At 42.6% G+C, this 25130-nt stretch overlaps 1 protein-coding gene across 3 annotated transcripts in view; it reads right to left on the reverse strand.

The window, feature by feature from the left end:
• slc13a2 (solute carrier family 13 member 2) overlaps positions 1-25130 on the reverse strand; it is a 57397-nt gene that overhangs the window by 8708 nt on the left and 23559 nt on the right. For all 3 annotated transcript variants that reach the window (XM_039006037.1, XM_039006036.1, XM_039006038.1), the window contains 2 exons: positions 24708-24888; positions 19986-20108 (listed from right to left, as the gene is read on the reverse strand). In XM_039006037.1, coding sequence (XP_038861965.1) covers positions 19986-20108; positions 24708-24888 — 304 coding nt within the window. The remainder of the gene's footprint in view (positions 1-19985; positions 20109-24707; positions 24889-25130) is intronic.

The following is a 25130-nucleotide window of genomic DNA, read 5'->3' on the forward strand; positions in this document are numbered from 1 at the left end:
AGTGTAAAATTAGCCATCTTGCTGAATTTATATGAACTAATATCTATCTGAATTGAATGGTATAATGTTAATGATATAAGAACACACATTATGAATTTACTGAACATAAATGTTCATAATGTTTGTGTATGGCGTTCGTTATTATTGAAGGACAATGCGGTTCTTATCGACTTACACAAATCCACAAGGAGCCAGAAGAACTATTCCGCTGCCATACAAGGCTCCACTGATAGTCAGGTGTAGCAGTGGTAAGGATTCACTCCATGGTGCTGAAAGGAAAGCTCTGCTTTTGGGACAGCTTTATGTAGCCACTAACAGTTTGTGGGCAGTTTGTCACCGTTAGAGTGCAATTAATGTATTGCTTAGTGTTGTTGTGGCTTTGCTGGCATACACCCCCCGCCCCAAAAGAAAATGTTGTTCGCCCCACCTAGATTTACATACTAAAATTGCCACTGTAGCTAGCAAACTACATTTGTTTATCTAAACCAAAATCTAGTGTGGGTGACTGACTGGTGTCTGTTGGGGGTAGGTATTGTGAGTGACGGTTAGTGTGCATAATCTATTGATACGAGGGAGATGGATGGATATAGTACAGTGCCTTCAGAAAGCTTTCACCCCTTTACTTTTTCCACATTTTGTTGTCTTACGGCCTGAATTTAAAATTTGTTTAAATGGAGATTGTGTGTCACCGATTTACACATAATGTCAGTGGAATTGTGTTTTTAGAAATGTTTAACAAATTCATAAAGAATTAAAAGCTGTCTTGAGTCAATAAGTATTCAACCGGTTTGTAATGGCCAACCTGCATAAATTTAGGATTAAAGATGTGCTTAATAAGTTGCATGGACTCTGTGTTTTAATAATAGTGTTTAACATGATTTTTAAATAACTACCCCAGCTCTGTACCCCACACATATAATTATCTGTAAGGTCCCACATTCGAGTAGTGAATTTCAAGCACAGATTCAACCACAAAGAATAGGGAGGTTTTCCAATGGTTCTCAAAGAAGGGCACCAATTGGTAGATTGGTAAAAGAAAAAAAGCAGACATTGAATATCCCTTTGCGCATGGTGCAGTTATTAATTACACTTTGGATGCTGTCTCAATACACCCGGTCACTACAAAGATACAAGCGGCTTTCCTAACTCAGTTGCCGGAGAGGAAGGAATCCATTCAATTGATTTTAACAAAAAATGGCGGTCTTCGCCTTAGCAATCTCACTGCAATAAAGACCTCCTCCGTTCCTGTCATTATTGTAAGAGATTGTGATATCTCACAACTAAAAATAGAGCTAGTCACTTCCAAGGCAGTCAGTCAGTTAACTAATCACTGATCATAACCTTGATGTGATTGGCCTGACTGAAACATGGTTCAAGACTGATGAATTTACTGTGTTAAAATGAGGCCTCTCCTCCTGGTTACACTAGTGAACAAACCCCCCGGGCATACCACAAAGGTGGAAGTGTTGATAACATTTATGACATTTCAATTTTTGAATCCAAAATTACTGCGTTTTCGTCTTTTGAGCTTCTAGTCATGAAATCTAAGCAGCCTACTTAGAAGAAAAAAAAGCAATCACTTTTTATAGTTCCCTGAATTCCTATTGGACCTCGTAGTCATGACAGATAATAATTCTCATTTTTTGTGACTTCAATATTTCCATGGTAAAGTCCACAGACCCACTCCAAAAGGCTTTCGGGGCCATCATCGACTCAGTGGGGTTTGTCCAGCATGTTTAAGGACCTATGCATTGCCACAGTCATACCCTGGATCTAGGTTTGTCTCGTGGAATACAATTTGTGGATCTAAATGTTTTTCCTGATAATCCTGGACTATTGGACCTCCATTTTGTTACAATTGAAATCGCAACAAATAATCTGCTAAAACCCTAACAAAAAGTTATTAAAATCTGCGCAAAAGATTCTCGGACAACCCAAAGACTCCCTCCACCTACCCAAGGATACCGGAATACAACAATCAGTTAACTTCTTGAGCCTATGGGGGCGCCATTTCGACTTTGTAAAAATGAGTTCCCAAATTAAACTGCCTCGTACTCAATTCTTGCTCGTACAATATGCATATTATTATTACTATTGGATAGAAAACACTCTCTAGTTTCTAAAACCGTTTGAATTATTTCTCTGAGTGAAACAGAACTCATTCTGCAGCACATTTCCTGTCAGGGAGTGAGATTTCAGAAATCGAGGTCCCTGTTCTGAGGTCAGTTTATAAGTCCCCATGTAAGCCATCGGGCTACATGCACTGCATACGTCTTCCTCTAGATGTCAGTAAGCGGGGAGAATTTGAATGGAGTGGATTGCGCAATCTGGGACCTTATATAAGACCGTGGAACGGAAGTAACGTCCTTTTCAACGGTGCGCCTGGCGCAAGAAGACATCACAATGGCATCCTGCAAACGCTTTCGTTTTAGTAGTTCTATATCTCCGGTCATGTTTTTATTCGTTATAGGTGTTAAAGACATCATAAGGTAGTTAATTTAAACCGACTTATAGCAGTTTATAGCAGTTTATTGCGATTTTCTGGGATTTCTTTGTCATGCGCTTTCACGAGTTGGACACGTCTCCAGTGGGTGGCTATCGTTAGCTGCTATTTCGACAGGAGAAGAGGACATCTTTCAACCCAAAGACGATTGTTCTGGAGAAAGGACACCTTGCCCAAGATTCTGATGGAAGCTCAGCTAATAGTAATAGTAATTCGTACTTATGTTGACAAATGTAAAATAATAATTCCGCCATGAATTATGGTGCGGTCTCGCTTTGGCGCACGCTGTATTGCGCAGTAACGTTAATTTTAAAAATCTAACCCAGCGATTGCATTAAGAACTAATTTGTCTTTCAATTGCTGTCCAACCTGTATTTTTTAGTCAAGTTTTGGAATAGTTACTGATTAGAATAGGTGCCTCTTCAAAGATTTCTCCTGACATTTTCTGGGCAGCTTTGCTACTTTTCTCATTGTATAACCACGATTTGTGCCGCTAAATATGCACATTTTCGAACAAACTCTATATGCATTGTGTAATATGATGTTATAGGACTGTCATCTGAAGAATTCTGAGAAGGTTAGTGAAAAAATGTATATATTTTGGTGGTTTATACGTTATCGCTATTTTTGCCTTGAATCAATGCTGTTGTGATGTTTGCTATTGTGGTAAGCTAATATAACGCTATATTGTGTTTTCGCTGTAAAACACTTAGAAAATCTGAAATATTGGCTGGATTCACAAGATCTGTGTCTTTCATCTGCTGTACGCTGTGTATTTTTAAGAAATGTTTTATGATGAGTAATTAGCTAATTCACGTTGCTCTCTGTAGTTATTCTAGTCGCTTTGGTGAGAGTTGTGATGGTGGCTGCAATGGTAAACTATGATTTATACCTGAAATATGCACATTTTTCTAACAAAACATATGCTATACAATAAATATGTTATCAGACTGTCATCTGATGAAGTTGTTTCTTGGTTAGTGGCTATTTATATCTTTATTTGGTCGAATTTGTGATAGCTACTGATGGAGTAAAAAAATGGTGGAGTAAAAAAGTGGTGTCTTTTGCTAACGTGGTTAGCTAATAGATTTACATATTGTGTCTTCCCTGTAAAACATTTTAAAAATCAGAAATGATGGCTGGATTCACAAGATGTGTATCTTTCATTTGGTGTCTTGGACTTGTGATTTCATGAACATTTTATTATATGATATCCCTGTGGCTTTAGGCTAGGCTATGCTAGTCAGCTTTTTTGATGGGGGGGATCCCGGATCCGGGTTTGGGAGGTGTTAGAGGTTTTAACCACCTACATTTAGATCAACATTTAGGCTTGCATAATACCCTAGATGCAGTCACACGTCAAAAAACATTTTTCATAAGAAATGAGCTCCCTGAAATACAGAAAATACCCGACCCTTAAGGCAAGCTTCCAGAAAATTGGAACGGAAATGACACTCCACTAAACTGGAAGTCTTCCGACTAGCTTGGAAAGACAGTAAAGTGCAAGATTGAAGAGCCCTCACTGCTGCTCGATCAGTCTACTTATCCAACCTGCGTAAGGAGAATAAAAACAATCCAAAACATATTGTTGATACTGTTGCAAAGCTAACTTAAAAAGCAGCAATCCCCAAGTGAGGATGGCCTTCACTTCAGCAATGATGAATTCATGAACTTCTTAGATTAAAAGATTATGATCATTAGAAAGCAAATTACGGACTCCTATTTAAATCTGCGTTTTTCTCCAAAACTCGCTTGTCCTGAGTGCACAGAACTGCCAGGAGCTAGGATCAATGGAGACACTCAAGTTTTTTAAATCCTGTATCTCGACACATTCACGAAAATAGTAATGAACTCTAAACCTTCCAGCTGTCTACTGGACCCTATTCTAACTAAACTACTGAAAGAGCTACTTCCTGTGCTTGGCATCTTATGTTGAACATAATAAGCAGTTCCCTATCCTCCAGATGTGTACCAAACTCACTAAAAGGGTCAGCAATAAAGCGTCTCCTGAAAAAGTCAAACCTCAACCCCCCAAAAAAGATATATGAACTCAGCAAAAAAAAGAAACGTCCCTTTTTCAGGACCCTGTCTTTCAAAGACAATTCGTAAAAATCCAAATAACTTCACAGATCTTCATTCTAAAGGGTTTAAACACTGTTTCCCATGCTTGTTCAATGAAACATAAACAATTAATGAACATGCACCTGTGGAACGGTCGTTAAGACACTAACAGCTTACAGACGGTAGGCAATTAAGGTCACAGTTATGAAAACTTAGGACACTAAAGAAGCCTTTCTACTGACTCTGAAAAACACAAAAAGAAAGATGCCCAGGGTCCCTGCTCATCTGCGTGAACATGCCTTAGGCATGCTGCAAGGAAGCATGAGGACTACAGATGTGGCCAGGGTAATAAATTGCAATGTCAGTACTGTGAGACGCCTAAGACAGCACTACAGGGAGACAGGACGGACAGCTGATCGTCCTCGCAGTGGCAGACCACGTGTAACAACACCTGCACAGGATCGGTACATCCGAACATCACACCTGCAGGACAGGTACAGGATGGCAACAACAACTACCCGAGTTACACCAGGAACGCACAATCCCTCCATCAGTGCTCAGACTGTCAGCAATAGGCTAAGAGAGGATGGACTGAGGGCTTGCAGGCCTGTTGTAAGGCAGGTCCTCACCAGACACCAACGGCAACAACGTCGCCTATGGGCACAAATCCACCGTCGCTGGACCAGACAGGACTGGCAAAAAGTGCTCTTCACTTTTTCGTGGTTTTGTCTCACCAGGGGTGATGGTCGGATGTGTGTTTATCGTCAAAGGAATGAGCGTTACACCGAGGCTTGTACTCTGGAGCGGGAGCGATTTTGAGGTGGAGGATCCGTCATGGTCTGGGGCGGTGTGTCACAGCATCATCGGACTGAGCTTGTCATTGCAGGCAATCTTACCGCTATGCGTTACAGGGAAGACATCCTCCTCCCTCATGTGCTACCCTTCCTGCAGGCTCATCCTGGCGTGACCCTCCAGCATGCCACCAGCCATACAGCTCGTGCGTGATTTTCTGCAAGACAGGAATGTCAGTGTTCTGCCATGGCCAGCGAAGAGCCCGGATCTCAATCCCATTGAGCACGTCTGGGACCTGTTGAATCGGAGGGTGAGGACCAGGGCCATTCCCCCCAGAAATGTCCTGGAACTTGCATGAGCCTTGGTGGAAGAGTGGGGTAATATCTCACAGTAAGAACTGGCTTATCGGGTGCAGGCCATGAGGAGGAGATGCACTGTAGTACTTAATGCAGCTGGTGGCCACACCAGATACTGACTGTTACTTTTGATTTTGACCCCCCCTTTGTTCAGAGACACATTATTCCATTTATGTTAGTCAAATGTCTGTGGAACTTGTTTCAGTTGTTGAATCTTGTTATGCTCATACAAATATTTACATGTTAAGTTTGCTGAAAATAAACGCAGTTGACAGTGAGAGGACGTTTCTTTTTTGCTGAGTTTATATTGGCCTATATTGAATCTTCCTTTCCTGTCAACATTTTTGAAAAAGTTGTTGTGCAGCTACTCACTGCCTTCCTGAGGACAAATAATGTATTTGAAACACTCCAGGCTGGTTTTAGACCCCATCATACTACAGAGACTGCACTCGTGAAGGTGGTAAATTACCCTTTAATGGCGTCTGACCGAGGCTCTGCGTCTGTCCTCTTGATCCTAGACCTTAGTGCAGCTTTTGATACCATTGATCACCACATTCTTTTGGAGAGATTCGAAACCCTAATTGGTTTACAAGGACAAGTTCTTGCCTGGTTGAGATCTTATCGAGTGGCGCAGCGGTCTAAGGCACTGCATCTCAGAGAAGATTACCAACACTGGCCACCCCTCAGAGCCTGGTTCCTCTCTAGGTTTCTTCCTAGGTTTCTTCCTAGGTTCCTTCCTTTTCTAGGGAGTTTTTCCTAGCCACCATGCTTCTACATCTGCATTGCTTGCTGTTTGGGGTTTTAGGCTGTGTTTCTGTATAAGCGCTTTGTGACATCTGCTGATGTAAAAAGGTCTTTATAACTACATTTGATTTGATTTGACATTGAATGTTCCTGAGTGGTCTAGTTACCGTTTTGACTTAAATTGGCTTGAAGATCTATGGCAAAACTGGACAATTGCTGTCTAGCAATGATCAACAACCAACTTGACAGAGCTTGAAGAATTTGTAAAATTCGCTATATTCGCTGCCAAAGGTGACTCAGGGGGTTGAATACTACATCTAATCAAGATATATTATGGTTTTATTATCCATAAAGTTTTTTTAAATGTTAGAATTTTTCTAGCACTTTGACATTACAGAACATTTTGTGAAGATTGTTGACAAAAATTACAATTATATCCATTTGAATCCCATATTGTGACTTAACAAAATATGGAAAAATTCAAGGGGTGTGAATACTTTGTGCATTGATGTATACAAAGTAGTAAAATGTTGGCTAATCACTGACTAGTGTGTGTCCTACAGTCTAATCCTGCTGCAGTAAATAAAATAGTACAGATCCTGTAACCCCATTGGATGAAAGCTTTCAGCTGGGAACAAACTCAAGGTCAACATCTGACACAAGATGAAAAGACATAACAGACATCGTAAAAAGGAGTGGACACTTGCTACAAGTCCTGTAGATATTCACCCTGGAACAATCATATCAGGGAAGCAATATCCATAAAGAGAGACACGCCCCCCTCAGAGAGAGAGACACAGCTTAAAAACTTCTTGCCACTATAGGGGGTGCTGTTTTCGCATTAGCATAATTTCCTCTACAGATTAAACTGCCTCTTATTCAATTATTGCTCTTACTATATGCATATAATTAATACCATTGGATAGAAAACAATCTATAGTTTCTAAAACCGTTTCAATTTTGTCTCTGAGTTAAACAGAAGTCATTTGACAGCACTTTCCCTGACCAAGAAGAAGAATGCAAGATGTGTATGCTCGCTTCAACGCTCTGCCTATATATGGTCACGCCACCTATGACCCGAAACACACTTCATTCGTCTTCCTCTGGGTGTCAAGAGGACGTCAGAGGAGAAATTTTTTGTTTACCTTGTACTGACGTGAAATAAGACCTATTTCTTTGGCGTGACCGACAACTTCCGGTTCTCTGATTCGCGCTATTTGGAGGTGCGATTGTCTACTGTTTTGCTGCCGTTACGGATGAAAACTATCTCCGTCTCGAAGTTTGTTTGATACATGTGACCATATCATCTTAATGTATGTTTTTTCAATATAGTTTAATCAGATTATTTGAATTTTTTCGGGAGTTTTGCCGTGTTCCGTTCTGTGACTTTTTTTACTTTGGCCAGTCGACCAGTACATATGCTAAATGAAGAGGGAAAGTTGCCATTATGAATGGATTGAACGACTCATCAGGACTAAGGACACATTGATCAACATTCTGATGAAAGATCAGCAATAGTAAGACCCAATTTACGATGTTATTTCATATATCTGTCGTGCATGTGAACTGGTCGGGGGCGCCCAGCTGGTTCTGGCTGGCGTGGCTATGCTAATTTAGCGCTACATTTTGTTTTCGCTATAAAACATTTAATAAATCTGAAATATTGTTTGGATTCACCAGATGTTGGGCTTTCAATATCTGTACGCTGTGTATTTTTCTGAAATGTTTTAAGATAAGTAATTAGTTATATGACGTTGGTCTCTGTAATTGTTCTGGCTGCGTCAGCACTATTTCAGATTGCAGCTGCAATGTAGAACTGTGATTTATACCTGAAAAATGCACATTTTTCAAAAAAAAACTATGCTATACCATAAATATGTTATCAGACTGTCATCTTATGAAGTTGTTTCTTGGTTAGTGGCTATATATATTTTTATTTAGTCGAATTAGTGATAGCTACTGACGCAGGAAAAAACTGTTGGAGTAAAAAAATTGTGTCTTATGCTAACGTGGTTAGCTAATAGATTTACATATTGTGTCTTCCCTGTAAAACATTTTAAAAATCTGAAATGGTGGCTTTATTCACAAGATCTGTATCTTTCATCTGGTGTCTTGGACTTGTGATTTAATGATATTTAGATGCTACAATTTACTTGTGACGCTATGCTAGCTATGCTACTCAGTGGGGGGGGAGTGGGGGGTGATCCCGGATCCGGGTTGGTGACTCGTTAAAGGTTAATGTGAGCTCTGACATTTTTCAACATGTTTTTTTACAAAATGATAGATTTGGAGTTAGATGAACTGGTATTCTTCGGCAGGTACATATGCAGGATGATACCCTCCACAGCATGGCCTCCCCTCCAGATTAAAACTCCAAACCTACAACCTAATTTTGACCAAAATTAACCGGAGAGATTACTGCTTCCAAGGTTTTTTCCCCCCAAGCTATATGGAGGGTGCCCTAGCAAACAAACAGCAGAGACCTGGGGACACCATTCCAACCTGGAACTGAGTGAAAAATAGAGCACATTACAATGATATATTTTACTTAATGTGGACTGAATGCTGAGGCTTGTAAGGACAGACCAGATACAAATTCAATTAGCACTAAGGTGTGAAGGCCTTTGGGCTCAACAAGTGTCAAGAGTCCTTGAAGCGTCCTCTGAAGCCCCCTTCTGCGGTTCAAAGACCATTCAGTTGCATTTTCTACAAGAAATCTGCCTCCAGAAATAAAAGCTTCTCCCAAGTAGGTGTGACACCTACTCCCATTGCCTGCTGCACTGCTGCTTGGATTTCACCTGGCGATCTGTTCAACGTCTGCCCTGGCATGTCTCCCCAAGTCTGGTACAGGTACCCATCTCTCCCGAGCTTTCGCTCGCCTCCAGCACACATGCACTGTTGGGGCGAGTGACTCTGAACTTACAATGTCTAGCCCCAAGTTGTTATAGTATATTAAAAAAATGTCATGTGCATTTTGCTATTTGTCTCATGTCTCCTGCATACTTTGTTGACTAAAAACGTTCTTTACCCTACCGTGGGACTGACTATGCTCGGGACTCTGACTCTATTAGTTACACAGACTTTTGGCCTCCCATCTTATTCTAACCACCTCTCGCCGGCTTTGTATTCATGTTACCGGATGAAATTGCTGTACAATATGATCTTGTTGCCAACTGATGTACATTCAGATATCATAAATCAACAATGCAGAGCTCTCCCGGGACTATGCCGTGCCCTGATTGTATTACTGTTAACTTCTTTGTGATAGGGGGCAGCATTTTCACTTTTGGATGAATTGCGTGCCCATAGTGAAATTCCTCCTACTCTGTCCCAGATGCTAATATATGCATATTATTATTACTATTGGATATAAAACACTCTGAAGTTTCTAAAACTGTTTGAATTATGTCTGAGTATAACAGAACTCATATGGCAGGCAAAAACCTGAGAAAAAAAATCCAAACAGGAAGTGAGAATTCTGAGAGTGGTCAATGTTCAACTCATCGCCTATTCAATTCCCTGTAAGATATGGATCTGTTTGCACTTCCTACGCCTTCCACTAGATGTCAACAGTCTGTAGAACGTGGCATGAAGCCTCTAGTGTGATGTGGGGCCGGATGGGAAGTGTTTCAGTCATTGGTCTGACAGAATGTCAGTTCCTGGTCATGCGCGTTCCAAACGATATCGTCTTGCTTTCCATAACTTCTAGAGACACAAAGGAATTCTCCGGTTGGAACGTTATTGGATAGTTATGATAACAACATCCTGAAGATTGATTCTCTACTTAGTTTGACCAGTTTATTCGACCTGTTATATAACTTTTTGAAGTTTTCGTCCGAGTTCGCCTGCATCTGCGCGAGTGTTTGGACATGTGCACTAAACATGCTAGCAAAAGTAGCTACTTAGACATAAGTAATGGACATTATCAAACAAAACAACGCTTTATTGTGGAACTAGGATTCCTGGGAGTGCATTCTGATGAAGATCATCAAAGGTAAAGGAATATTTATGATGTAATTTCGTATTTCTGTTGTTGACATGGAGGAGAAATGTTGTTATATCTGAGCGCCGTCTCAGATTATTGCATGGTGTGCTTTTTCTGTTAAGTTTTTTTAAAATCTGACACAGCGGTTGCATTAAGAACAAGTGTATTTTTAATTCTATGTAAAACATGTATCTTTCATCAAATGTATGATGAGTATTCCTGTTATTAGATGTGGCTCTCTGCAATTTCTCCGGATATTTTGGAGGAATTTCTGAACATGGCGCCAATGTAAACTAAGATTTTTGGATATAAATATGCACATTATTGAACAAAACATACATGTATTGTATAACATGATGTCCTATGAGTGTCATCTGATGAAGATAATCAAAGGTTAGTGATTCATTTTATCTCTATTTCTGCTTTTTGTGACTCCTATCTTTGGCTGGGAAAATGGCTGTGTTTTTCTGTGGCTATGTACTGAGCTAACATAATCGTTTGGTGTGCTTTCGCCGTAAATCCTTTTTGAAATCAGACATGTTGGCTGGATTCACAACATGTGTCGCTTTAATTTGGTGTATTTCATGTGGGATTTCATTAAAGATTGATTTTTATAGTAATATATTTGAATTTGGCGCGCTACATTTTTTTCTGGCTTTTGGCCAAGTGGGACGTTAACTTCTCTGGGATATGTGGGAAGCTAACAACCCTTCAGACGAGCTTCAATGCCATACAACTCTCCTTCCGTGGCCTCCAACTGCTCTTAAATACAAGTAAAACTAAATGCATGCTGTTCAACCGATCGCTGCCTGCACCAGCATCACTACTCTGGACGGTTCTGACTTAGAATATGTGGACAACTACAAATACCTAGGTGTCTGGTTAGACTATAAACTCTCCTTCCAGACTCACATTAAGCATCTCCAATTCAAAGTTAAATCTAGAATTGGCTTCCTATTTTGCAACAAAGCATCCTTCACTCATGCTGCCAAACATACCCTCGTAAAACTGACCATCCTACCGATCCTCGACTTCGGCGATGTCATTTACAAAATAGCCTCCAATACCCTACTCAATAAACACGGATGCAGTCTATCACAGTGCCATCCGTTTTGTCACCAAAGCCCCATATACTACCCACCACTGCGACCTGTACGCTCTCGTTGGCTGGTATGAAACTCGTCGCCAAACCCACTGGCTCCAGGTCATCTACAAGACCCTGCTAGGTAAAGTCCCCCCTTATCTCAGCTCGCTGGTCACCATAGCAGCACCCACCTGTAGCACACGCTCCAGCAGGTATATCTCTCTGGTCACCCCCAAAGCCAATTCCTCCTTTGGCCGCCTCTCCTTCCAGTTCTCTGCTGCCAATGACTGAAACGAACTACAAAAATCTCTGAAACTGGAAACACTTATCTCCCTCACTAGCTTTAAGGGCAGTCAGGTCTGGAGAGAACCAAGGGCTATATCTGTTCCTGGTTCTAAATTTCTTGAATGGGGCATGCTTATTTAAGATGGTGGGTAATGCTAAAGTGTTTCAGGGAGCGTTTGACAGTGATGAGTGGAGGTCATTTGACCGCTGACCCATTACGGATGCAGGCAATGAGGCAGTGATCGCTGAGATCTTGGTTGAAAACAGCAGAGGTGTATTTAGAGGGCAAGTTTGTTAGGATGATGTCTATGAGGGTGCCCGTGTTTACGGCTTTGGGGTGGTACCTGGTAGGTTCATTGATGATTTGTGTGAGATTGAGGGCATCAAGCTGAGATTGTAGGATGGCTGGGGTGTTAACAGCATGCATTCCATTGACAAGATGTGGTGGGAGTAACCGAGATAGAGAGAGCCTGGAGGAGTAGAACTGGAGGAGTAGAACAAAACAGTTATTGTTCCTAATCATCCTGGCATCTGGGAAACGGCACCACAAGATGAACCCGAGATGGCTTATGATGCCCCCCGATCTGCATGGGAGGGGTGGAACCAGCCATGACTAAGCATTTTTTAAACTCTGCTTTGTCTGTAAGGTTAAGCTCTCGGCAACACACACTTCAGAGTGTGCAGTCGACCAGATTCATTATTGCAATAATTAATCGATCTTAAATAAAGATTGATTGTTTGAATAGTTGTCCAAGTTTCTCTCAGTATACATGATTTTCCACGATACTATTCTTTTCCATATTTTTCAGGAGTTGAAAGCTCTCCCACCGGAATCAGCAAGGAGGGAGGGGAAGCCACAGCCGCATACTGGAAGTGGTATGTGGTGATGGATGAGGTGCTGTAGGTGCTGCCACTCCATCACCACACCGGTCATCATCTCCTTCTCTCCCTCCCAGAAGGGTCGAGATGTGGAGGTGGGAGAAGGAGGTGATTTCTGTTTTCTCATCAAAGTGTTCAGAAACAATTTATTTTAAGGGGTCCTTATTACAGTGTAAGTATTGTAGTTCATTGTAATAACTCATAGTTACACTGTAATAACAACATGTAACTGGTGGTAATTACAGTCTGTAATTACAGCGGCATAACAACTAATGCTTCTTAAATGCTTGTTTAGAATGGGCAAGTTTACACTAAATTCACCAATTTCTTCTCAGCTGCATCCATTTTTACATTTGAGTAATTTAGCAGACTCTCTTATCCAGAGTGATTTACAGTAGTGAGTTCATACATTTTCTCATACTGGTCCACCGTGGGACTCAAACCCACAACCCTGGCATTGCAAGCACCATGCTCAACCAATTAAGCCACACAGGAGCATCCAGTTCATTAATAACTGTCACAAGGTTGTAATCTCTTGTTTACAGATCGCTGGGTGTCCGAAATTACAAGGTTTGAAGGCGCTTTAGGCTCTGATTATCTACCCATGAATGCGCACTCTTCAAAATCTCCACTCAATGTTGCTGCTAGCTCTTGCCCCCAAAACGTGTACCATCTGGGTTTAACTTGCTTGAGTTTACCAAAACAGATCAGACATAAATCAACTTCACTGGCTGGTGTCAACGATATGGGTGTCATCCCAGATTATAATCAAAAATTATTTGTAATATTTAGAAAAAAGGTAAAAAATTATGAACGTTCCCCATTTCGACAACCTGAACCTCCTTTCTGTACAAGTGAGAGGATAAAGTACATCACAAAGTACATGTAATACCTTCATAAGGACAATATAATTACTAGGTGTTACACAGGATTTAGCTGGTTAAAATGAAGTGTATCTTCAGGGGTACTTACTTGTAACTAGTGTGTACTTATATAGTGCATTACCCATCCTGACAGCAAATGTATTTGGAATTAACTAGAAGTAACTAGTTACAATCTTACTGTCACGCCTATTCCCGCTCTCCCTCCCTGGCGCTCGAGGGCAACAGTCTGCCCTTCATTACGCACACCTGTTGTAACGTCGGCTTCCAACTCACACCCTCAAACACGTAGATCCCAGCTCACTCTCCAGATCCCAATCACCTGAATTCTAATCACCTGTTCACACACCTGTATGTCATTATCACACACTATTTAGTTCAGTTCTTTGCACTGTGAGGTATTGTTTGTTTTGTGACACATGTATTTCGGTACTCTGTTTTTCCCGCCTTTTCCCCTGATAGGCTTAGCGACATGTTTCATTTTTGGAATATGTTGGGCATGGTTAATGTTTGTTATTTTTGTGTGGTGTCTGTGGACTGAGCAGTTGTCTCCGGGGCACATCCGTGGCTTGGGGGAATCTGCCAGCGTGCTGGGGGGTTTATTTCCTTGCCAGCGGGCTACAGTGCGTAAATACCCACCGCAAATCCGCACGAAGACTAGGATTGAGTTATTGTAGGTTTTGGGGAAGCTCCATGTCTCTTTTCTGTGGTGCCCAGTGTGATTGTCATTTCTCTTGTTGTGGTCTGGTGTGCTCAGCAGAATCGTTGAGAAGTGACTGTGAACCATTGAGAAGTGACTGTGAACCGTTGAGAAGTGACTGTGAATCGTTGAAAAGTGACTGTGAATCGTTGAGAAGTGACTGTGAATCGTTGAGAAGTGACTGTGAATCGTTGGGAAGTGACTGTGAATCGTTGGGAAGTGACTGTGAATCGTTGGGAAGTGACTGTGAATCGTTGAGAAGTGACTGTGAATCGTTGAGAAGTGACTGTGAATCGTTGAAAAGTGACTGTGAATCGTTGGGAAGTGACTGTGAATCGTTGAGAAGTGACTGTGAATCGTTGAGAAGTGACTGTGAATCGTTGAAAAGTGACTGTGAATCGTTGAGAAGTGACTGTGAATCGTTGAGAAGTGACTGTGAATCGTTGAGAAGTGACTGTGAATCGTTGGGAAGTGACTGTGAATCGTTGAGAAGTGACTGTGAATCGTTGAGAAGTGACTGTGAATCGTTGAAAAGTGACTGTGAATCGTTGAGAAGTGACTGAATCGTTGAGAAGTGACTGTGAATCGTTGAGAAGTGACTGAATCGTTGGGAAGTGACTGTGAATCGTTGAGAAGTGACTGTGAATCGTTGAGAAGTGACTGTGAATCGTTGAAAAGTGACTGTGAATCGTTGAGAAGTGACTGTGAATCGTTGAGAAGTGACTGTGAATCGTTGGGAAGTGACTGAATCGTTGGGAGATGTTGTAAAAAATTAGGAAGGACCCTGAGATGTTATTTTCGTTGGAGTTTGTAGCTGATGCGGTCTCTTGTGTGCCCTGTTCCTGAATGTTTACGTGACTGACCATAGTTTGGTATTGTCATGTTCTATCTTTCCTGCCTGTTCCCTCCTGGTCTTGTGTTCTTCTTTTCTCTTAAAGGTTGCTTCCTGTGCGCAAAGGTTGCTGAGGTCTGGGGAGGAGGAGGTTGGCTGGGGCAAGTGGAAGTGTGAACACGTAACCCCTCGTCAATTTGGGACGCAGAGGCTGTGTCAATTTGGGACGCAGAGGCTGGTACGTTGTCCCGGGGTCCTCGTTGGTCCCCGGTTTTATGGGGGGTTGTGATGACCCTCCCACTCTGTCTGCCGTATTCTCTCTCTTTGCTCGTTTCCTTATTAGGATGCCGGTGGGTGGAGTTGGGAGGGTCGTCAGCTACATGGGAAACACCTGGGCCCAGGTGTGTCCCAGGATAAATAGACCTCTTCCACATTCATTGGGGAGACACTCTCCACGCTGACACGCTATTGTTTATTTGAATATAGGTTACCTTAGTTAATAAATATATTTTGTTATTCCTTATCTCCACGTTGTCTCCCTTTTTGTTACGGGCTTCGAGCCGGTTCGTGACACAGGCGTGACAAGTTGTGTCTTAAATTGTACTCTTATTCCCACAATAAAGCGGTACACTAGTGATCTGATCAAAATGTGTGCACTTTATGGGGAATAGGGTGTCATTTGAGCTGCAACCTTACAGTTAGTGGTTTTTGTGCTTATTGTGAGTGTCGGACAATTATTTAAATATACACTAGATGACTAACGGGATCTGTTTTGAAGCAAATACACCTCCATCTTGGCACTTCCCCACCATTGTAAAACATATGTTAGATGCTATAGAAATGCATTTATTAAATCAGCAACAAAAACAAAGTACCACTGTTTCGGTAAAAACCTGAGGGATGAGGCAGGAAAAACGTAATCACTATCAAATTCTTATACAAAGCAATGGCTGCAAGGACTGACCATCCATGATATCAAATTTAAAGTTAACCATGTTTTGAGGCTACAGTGTTTGATTACATTTACTTTGTTTGCAATCATTGTCAGTAAACAAGCTTAGAATTTGGGTTCTGACAGGGTATGAAAGTTAAACTAAGCTCATGAGGCATTTACACTACATGACCAAAAGTATGTGGACACTTTGTCAAACATCTAATTCCAAAATCACTGGCATTAATATGGAGTTGCTACCTCCTTTGCTACTAGAACAGCCTCCACTATTCTGGGAAGGCTTTCCACTAGATGTTGGAACATTGCTGCGTGGACTTCCTTCCAATCAGCCACAAGAGCATTAGTGAGGTCGGGCACTGGTGTTGGGCGATTGGGCCTGGCTTGCAGTCAGTGTTCCAATTCATCCCAAAGGTGTTCGATGGAGTTGAGATCAGGACTCTGTGCATGCCAGTCAAGTGCACGGGGGGCATTGTCATGCTGAAACAGGAAAGGGCCTTCCCCAAACTGTTTTCCACAAAGTTGGAAGCACAGAATCGACTAGAATGTCATTGTATGCTGTAGTGTTATGATTTTCCTTCACTGGAACTAAGGGGCCTAGCCTGAACCATGAAAAACAGCCCCACACCATTATTCCTCCTCCACCAAACTTTACAGTTGGCACCATGCATTGGGGTAGGTAGCATTCTCCTGGTATCTGCCAAATCCAGATTTGTCCATCGGACTGCCAGATGGTGAAGTGTTTCATCACTCAAGAGAACGTATTTCCACTGCACCAGAGTCCAATGGTGGTGAGCTCCAGCTGACGCTTGGAATTGCGCATGGTGAGCTTAGGCTTGTGCGACTGCTCTGTCTTTGAAACCCATTTCATGAACTCCCGACGGACAGTGCTTGTGCTGACGTTGCTTCCAGAGGCAGTTTGGAACTCTGTAGAGATTTTTACACATTACACGCTTCAGCACTCGGCGGTCCCATTCCATGAACTTGTGTGGCCCACCACTTCGCGGCTGAGCCGTTGTTGCTCCTAGACATTTCCACTTCACAATAACCGTACTTACAGTTGACCGGGGCAGCTCTAGCAGGGCAGACATTTTACGAACTGACTTGTTGGAGAGAAGGCATTCTACAGTATGATGGTTCGACGTTGAAAGTCACTGTGCTCTTCATTTTTTTACATTACATTTTAGTCATTTAGCAGACGCTCTTATCCAGAGCGACTTACAGTAGAGTGCATACATTTTATTACATTTTACATACTGAGACAAGGATATCCCTACCGGCCAAACCCTCCCTAACCCGGACGACGCTATGCCAATTGTGCGTCGCCCCACGGACCTCCCGGTTGCGGCCGGCTGCGACAGAGCCTGGGCGCGAACCCAGCCCAGCCTGGGCGCGAACCCAGAGACTCTGGTGGCGCAGCTAGCACTGCGATGCAGTGCCCTAGACCACTGCGCCACCCGGGAGGCCTCGGGTGGTTGAAGTGTACCTATGATCAAAATTACAGGCCTCTCTCATCTTTTTAAGTGGGAGAACTTGCACAATTGGTGGCTGACTAAATACTTTTTTGCCCCACTGTAGATCATAGTCCCTTGCCGGAAAAATGTATGTGTATGGCTTTACACCCCCTGCTATGTTGTGGATAAAGAGTTACATATCTGACAAAACACAGGTGTTCTTTAATGGAAGCCTTTTCAACAAAATCCAGGTAGAATCAGGAATTCCCCAGGGAGGCTGTCTAGGGCATGTGATTTTTTTAAATCTTTACTAACAACATGCCACTGGTTTTGTGTAAAGCCAGTGTGTCCATGCATGCACATGACTCAACACTATACACGTCAGCTACCACAGTGACTGAAATGACAGCAACTCTTAACAAAGAGCTGCAGTTAGTTTCAGAATGGGTGGAAAGGAATAAGTATATCCTAAATAACTCAACTAAATCTTGAAATTAATAATGTTGAAATTGAGCAAGTTGAGGAGACTAAACTGCTTGGAGTAACCCTGGAATGTAAACCGTCATGGTCAAAACAATCTGCCTATAATAAAGCGCTTCTCTACATTCTTAACAGCACTATCAGCAAGGCAGGTCCTACAGGCCCTAGTTTTGTCGCACCTGGACTACTGTTCAATCCTGTGGTCAGGTGCCACAAAGAGGGACTTTGCAATTGGCTCAGAACAGGGCAGCACGGCTGGCCCTTGGATGTACACAGAGAGCTAACATTAATCATATGCATGTCAATCTCGCCTGCCTCAAAATTGACTTCATCACTACTTGTATTTGTGAGAGGTATTGCCATGTTGAATGCACCGAGCTGTCTGTTTGAACTACTGGCACACAGCTCAGATACCCATGCATACCCACAAGACATGCCACCAGAGGTCTCTTCACAGTCCCCAAGTCCAGAACAGACTATGGGAGGCGCACAGTACTACATAGAGCCACGACTACATGGAACTCTATTCCAAATCAAGTAACTGATGCCAGCAGTAAAATTTGATTAAAAACAGATATAAAGATACGCCTTATGGAACAACACAAGCATAGACGCATGCATACAAACACACGATAACATACGCACTATACACACATTTACACATTGATTTTGTCTTATAGATACGTGGTAGTAGAGTAGAGGCCGGAGGGCACACACTTAATATGTTGTAAAATCGGTTATGAATGTATTGTAATGTTTTTAAAATGTATAACTGCTTTAATTTTGCTGGACACCCGGAAGAGTAGCTGCTGCCATTGCAGCAACAAATGGGGATCCATAATACATTCAAATACAAATACAAAAGGAGCTGATCGTGGACTACAGTAACCGTATGGGCGAGTACGGCCACGTGAATGGTGCTGTCGTGGAGTATGTCGAGAGGTTCAATTTCCTTGATGTCCACAACACTAAGGAATTAACATTTTCCACACACACCCACACAGTTGTGAAGAGGGCACAACAGCACATCTTCCCCCTCGGGAGGCTGAAGTATTTGTCATGGGCCCTCAGATCCTCAAAAAGTTACACAGCTGCACCATTGAGAGCATCTTGACCGGCTGCATAACCGGCAACTGCATGGCATCCGACCGTAAGGCACTACAGAGGGTAGTGCGTACGGCCCAGTACAACACTGGGGCCGAGCTCCCTGCCATCCAGGACCTCCATACCATGCGGTGTCAGAGGAAGGCCCATATGTTTTGGGGGGGGGGGCTCTTTTTTCAGAGACTCCAGCCATAGATGGCAAGCGGTACCACTGCACAAAGTCTGGAACCAACAGGACCCTGAACAGTTTCTTACCCCCAAGCCATAAGACTGCTAAACAAGACTGTTAAATAGCTAATCAAATGGCTACCTGGACTACCTGCATTGACCCTTTTTTTGCAATAACTCTTTCACTGACTCTATACACACACACTGGACTCTACCCATACACTAACACATACTTACACTGACACCCCAACACACTAACACATACACACACACCTTTACACTCCCCACATACACTGCTGCTACTGTCTATTTCTATCCTGTTGCCTTGTCACTTTACCCCTACCTGTATGTACATACATGTAGCTACCTATAGCCATGTTATTTTTACTTATTATTAATCTGGTTTGAATGTTGTACAGGGATGACATGTGAAGTGAGCCTTGTGAATGTCACGCATTCAAAACAACTGGGAACTCGGAACTGGGAAAACGGATATATCCAACTTCTGACTTTTACATTTTTTTATTAAACCTTTTTTTTAACTAGGCAAGTCAGTAAATAACAAATTCAGCGTGTTTAAACTACTGGGAACTTGGGAAAAAACGAGCTCTGACTGGGAAAAATCGATTTGAACGGTCATCCAACTCCGACCGTTCTGACCTGAAGATCACTGATTTGACCTCCCATTTTTCTGAGTTCCCAGTTGTTTTGAATGCAGCATTACTTACTTGAAGCCCATGTACATGAACTGCAGCCAGAGCCAGGACAGGATAAGCATGATGACCATGTTGGGAAAGGCAAAGCCAAACCACGACGCAAAGTTGATCACATCGCCATTACCTGGGAAGAGCCTATAGAGAGGGGGAAGATGGGAGGGGAGAAGGGGGAGAAAGGAGAGAGAGAGAGAGGAGAGGGGAGAAGGGGATAGGGAGGAGATTTAGATATGGCCTGATTTTTATCTTCATCAAGACTGTATGAAAATGATGGTCATGTACTCAATGTCATATTTATGGAGTGTGCGAGCATGAATGCACATGTGTGGGTATCTGTGTCTGTTACGTTACACCCTTATTCTAAAATGGATTCAATAGTCTTTTTTCGCATCAATCTACACACAATAACCCATAATGACAAAGTAAAAGCGTAAAAAAAAAAAAAGATCAGACATTTGCATAAGTATTCAGACCCTTTACTCAGTACTTTGTTGAAGCCCATTTGGCAGCGATTACAGCCTTAAGTCTTCTTGGGTATGACACTACAAGCTTGGTACAACTGTATTTGGGGAGTCTCTTCTCTGCAGATCCTCTCAAGCTCTGTCAGGTTGGATGGGGACTGTCGCTGGACAGCTATTTTTAGAAAGATGTACGATCGGGTTCAAGTCTGGGCTCTGGCTGTGCCACTCAAGGACATTCAGAGACTTGTCCTGAAGCCACTCCTGCATTGTCTTGGCTGTGTGCTTAGGGTTGTTGACCTGTTGGAAGCCCCAGTCTGAGGTCCTGAGCGCTCTGGAGCAGGCTTTCATTAAATGCTGAGCTGTAGTCGATGAACAGCCTTCTTACGTAGGTATTCCTCTTGTCCAGATGGGTTAGGGCAGTGTGCAGTGTGTTTGCGATTGCGTCGTCTGTGGACCTATTGGGGTGGTAAGCAAATTGGAGTGGGTCTAGAGTGTCAGGTAGGGTGGAGGTGATATGGTCCTTGACTAGTCTCTCAAAGCACTTCATGATGACGGAAGTGATTGCTACGGGGCGATAGTCATTTACCTCAGTTACTTTAGCTATCTTGGGAACAGGAACAATGGTGGCCCTCTTGAAGCATGTGGGAACAGCAGACTGGGATAAGGATTGATTGAATATGTCCGTAAACACACCAACCAGCTGGTCTGCACATGCTCTGAGGACGAGGCTGGGGATGCCGTCTGGGCCGGCAGCCTTGCGAGGGTTAACACGTTTAAATGTTTTACTCACGTTAGCTGCAGTGAAGGAGAGCCCGAGGGTTTTGGTAGCAGGCCGTGTCAGGGGCACTGTATTGTCCTCAAAGCGAGCAAAGAAGTTGTTTAGTTTGTCTGGGAGCAAGACATCGTGGTCCGCGACGGGGCTGGTTTTACTTTTGTAGTCCGTGATTGACTGTAGACCCTGCCACATACCTCTCGTGTCTGAGCCGTTGAATTGCGACTCTACTTTGTCTCTATACTGACGCTTAGCTTGTTTGATTGCCTTGCGGAGGGAATAGCTACACTGTTTGTATACGGTCATGTTTCCGGTCACCTTGCCCTGATTTAAAAGCAGTGGTTCGCGCTTTCAGTTTTGCGCGAATGCTGCCATCAATCCATGGTTTCTGGTTGGAAGGTTTTAATAGACGCTGTGGGTACAACATCACCGATGCACTTGCTAGTAAACTCGCTGACCAAATCAGCGTATTCATCAATGTTATTGTCTGATGCTATGCGGAACATATCCCAGTCCACGTGATCAAAGCAATCTTGAAGCGTGGAATCCGATTGGTCGGACCCAGCATGGAACATACCTGAGCACGGGCGCTTCCTGTTTTCCCACACGTTGTTACGTTACAGACTTATTCTAAAATTTATGAAATTAAATGTTTTCCTCATCAATCTACACACAATACCCCATAATGACAAAGCGAAAACAGTTTTTTTTAAACAGAAATATCTTATTTACATAAGTATTCAGACCCAAAAACCAAGTCTTGAGGTCAAAGGAATTGTCCGTAGAGCTCCGAGACAGGACTGTGTCGAGGCACAGATCTCGGGAAGGGTACCAAAAAATTTCCGTAGTATTGAAGGTCCCCGAGAACACAGTTGTCTCCATCATTCTTTTATTTAAAAAATGGACCCATTACACCACCACGCCTCATCTGAGGACACATACCTTGTTTGTTTTTTACAGCTTTTCTACTACATATACACTACCGTTCAAAAGTTTGGGGTCACTTAGAAATGTCCTTGTTTTGAAAGAAAAGCAAATTTTTTTGTCTTTTAAAATAACATCAAATTGATCAGAAATACAGTGTAGAAATTGTTAATGTTGTAAATGACTATTGTAGCTGGACATTTTATGGAATATCTACATAGGCGTACAGAGGCCCATTATCAGCAACCATCACTCCTGTGTTCCAATGGCACGTTGTGTTAACTAATCCAAGTTTATCGTTTTAAAAGGCTAATTGATCATTAGAAAACCCTTTTGCGATTATGTTAGCACAGCTGAAAACTGTGGTTCTGATTAAGGAAGCAATAAAACTGTCCTTCTTTAGACCAATTGAGTATGTGAGGCATCAGCATTTGTGTGTTCGATTACAAGCTCAAAACGGCCAGAAACAAAGACTTTCTTCTGAAACTCGTCAGTCTATTCTTGTTCTGAGAAATGAATGCTATTCCATGCAAGAAATTGCCGAGAAAGTGAAGATCTCGTACAACGCTGTGTACTACTCCCTTCACAGAACAGCGCAAAATGGCTCTAACCAGAATAGAAAGAGGTGTGGGAGGCCCTGGTGCACAACTGAGCAAGAGGACAAGTACATTAGAGTCTAGTTTGAGAAACAGATGCTTCACAAGTCCTCAACTGGCAGCTTGATATGGACAGAAAGCTTACATTCTCATTAATCTAACTGCACAGTCCAGTTTACAGTAGCTATTACAGTGACATAATACCATGGCATTGTTTGAGGAGAGTGCACAGTTATGAACTTGAAAATGTATTAATTAACCAATTAGGTACATTTGGGCATTCTTGATACAACATTTTGAACAGAAATGCAATGGTTCATTGAACAGTCTAAAACTTTGCACATACACAGCCATCTAGTGGCCAAAATCAAAACTGTGCCTAACCTGGAATGGTACATTATGGCCTTTCTCTTAAATTTCAAAGATGATGGATTTTTTTATATTTTTATAAATGCATGTTTTTTCTTTGTAGTATCTTTTACCAGATGTAATGTGTTATATTCTCCTACTTTAATTTAATTTCACATTTCCACAAACTTTAAAGTGTTTCCTTTCAAATGGTATCAAGAATATGCATATCCTTGCTTCAGGTCCTGAGATTCAGGCAGTTAGATTTGGGAATGTTATTTTTGATGAAAATTTTAAAAAAGAGTATGATCCTTAAGAGGTCATTAACACCATAGTACCCTCCAAACTCGTCATTAAGCCCGAGACCCTGGGTCTCGACCCCGCCCTGTGCAACTGGGTCCTGTACATCCTGACGGGCCTCCCCCAGGTGGTGAGGGTAGGAAACAACATCTCCACCCCGCTGATCCTCAACACTGCGGCCGCACAAGGGTGCGTTCTCAGCCCTCTCCTGTACTCCCTGTTCACCCATGACTGCGTGGCCATGCACGCCTCCAACTCAATCATCAAGTTTGCAGATGACAATACAGTGGTAGGCTTGATTACCAACAACGACGAGACGGCCTACAGGGAGGAGGTGAGGGTCCTCGGAGAGTGGTATCAGGAAAATAACCTGACACTCAACGTCAACAAAACAAAGGAGATGATCGTGGACTTCAGGAAACAGCAGAGGGAGCACCCCCCTATCCACATTGACGGGACAGTAGTGGAGAAGGTGGAATGTTTTAAGTTCATCGGCGTACACATCACGGACAGACTGAAATGGTCCACCGACACAGACAGCGTGGTGAAGAAGGCGCAGCAGTGCCTCTTCAACCTCAAGAGGCTGAAGAAATTCGGCTTGTCACCAAAAACACTCACAAACTTTTACAGATGCACAATCGAGAGCATCCTGTCGGGCTGTATCACCGCCTGGTACGGCAATTGCTACACCCACAACCGTAAGGCTCTCCAGAGGATAGTGAGGTCTGTACAACGCATCACCGGGGGCAAACTACCTGCCCTCCAGGACACCGACACCACCCGATGTCACAGGAATGCCAAAAAGATCATCAAGGACAACGACCACCCGAGCCACTGCCACCCGAGCCACTATCTCAAGGCATCAGACTGTTAAACAGCCATCACTAACATTGAGTTGCCGCTGCCAACATACTGACTCATCTCTAGCCACTTTTATAATGAAAAATGTATGTAATAAATGTATCACTAGCCACTTTAAACAATGCCACTTTATATAATGTTTACATACCCTACGTTACTCATCTCATATGTATATACCATCTCTATACCATCTACTGAATCTTGCCTATGCAGTTCGGCCATCGCTCATTCATATATCTTTATGTACATATTCTTATTTTACAGTTGTGTGTATAAGGTAGTTGTTGTGAAATTGTTAGATTACTTGTTGGTTATTACTGCATGGTCGGAACTAGAAGCACAAGCATTTCACTACACTCGCATTCACATCTGCTAACCATGTGTATGTGACAAATACAATTTGATTTGATTTGAGAAGGGGTCTGAATACTTTCTGAATGCACTGTATGTGTGTGCCTGTGTGTGTGTAACTTACTCGTCCACCTGTCCCTTGAGGATGAGGTTGGGTGTGGTGCCAGTGAGGGTGGCTGTGCCTCCGATACTGGCAGAGTAGCACACACTCAGACTCATCCCTTTAGTCAAGAGCTGGTACTTCAACTCTCTCTCTTTTCTTCTCCTCTCCAGAGGTGAGTCCGCATCCCTCTCCTCATCCTTGTCTGGAGGGAGGGAAGATGAGGAAGGACAGAGAGGGACAGGAGGGGTAGAGAGAGAAAGAGGAATGTGGTTAGCGGGTTAGGGGGAAAAAGGGCTAGGTTTGAGACAGGAACACGTTAAACGAGACGTGTTCCTGTCTGTCCCTGTTCTCCATTCATTCACACACACCTGTCTCAGAAGAATCATTAACACTGTATTCAGAGTACTCTTTACAACTTATTAAAACGTATTTAAAACATATTGA

The sequence above is a fragment of the Salvelinus namaycush genome, chromosome 12 (assembly GCF_016432855.1).
Source record: "Salvelinus namaycush isolate Seneca chromosome 12, SaNama_1.0, whole genome shotgun sequence".
Classification (NCBI taxonomy): domain Eukaryota; kingdom Metazoa; phylum Chordata; class Actinopteri; order Salmoniformes; family Salmonidae; genus Salvelinus; species Salvelinus namaycush.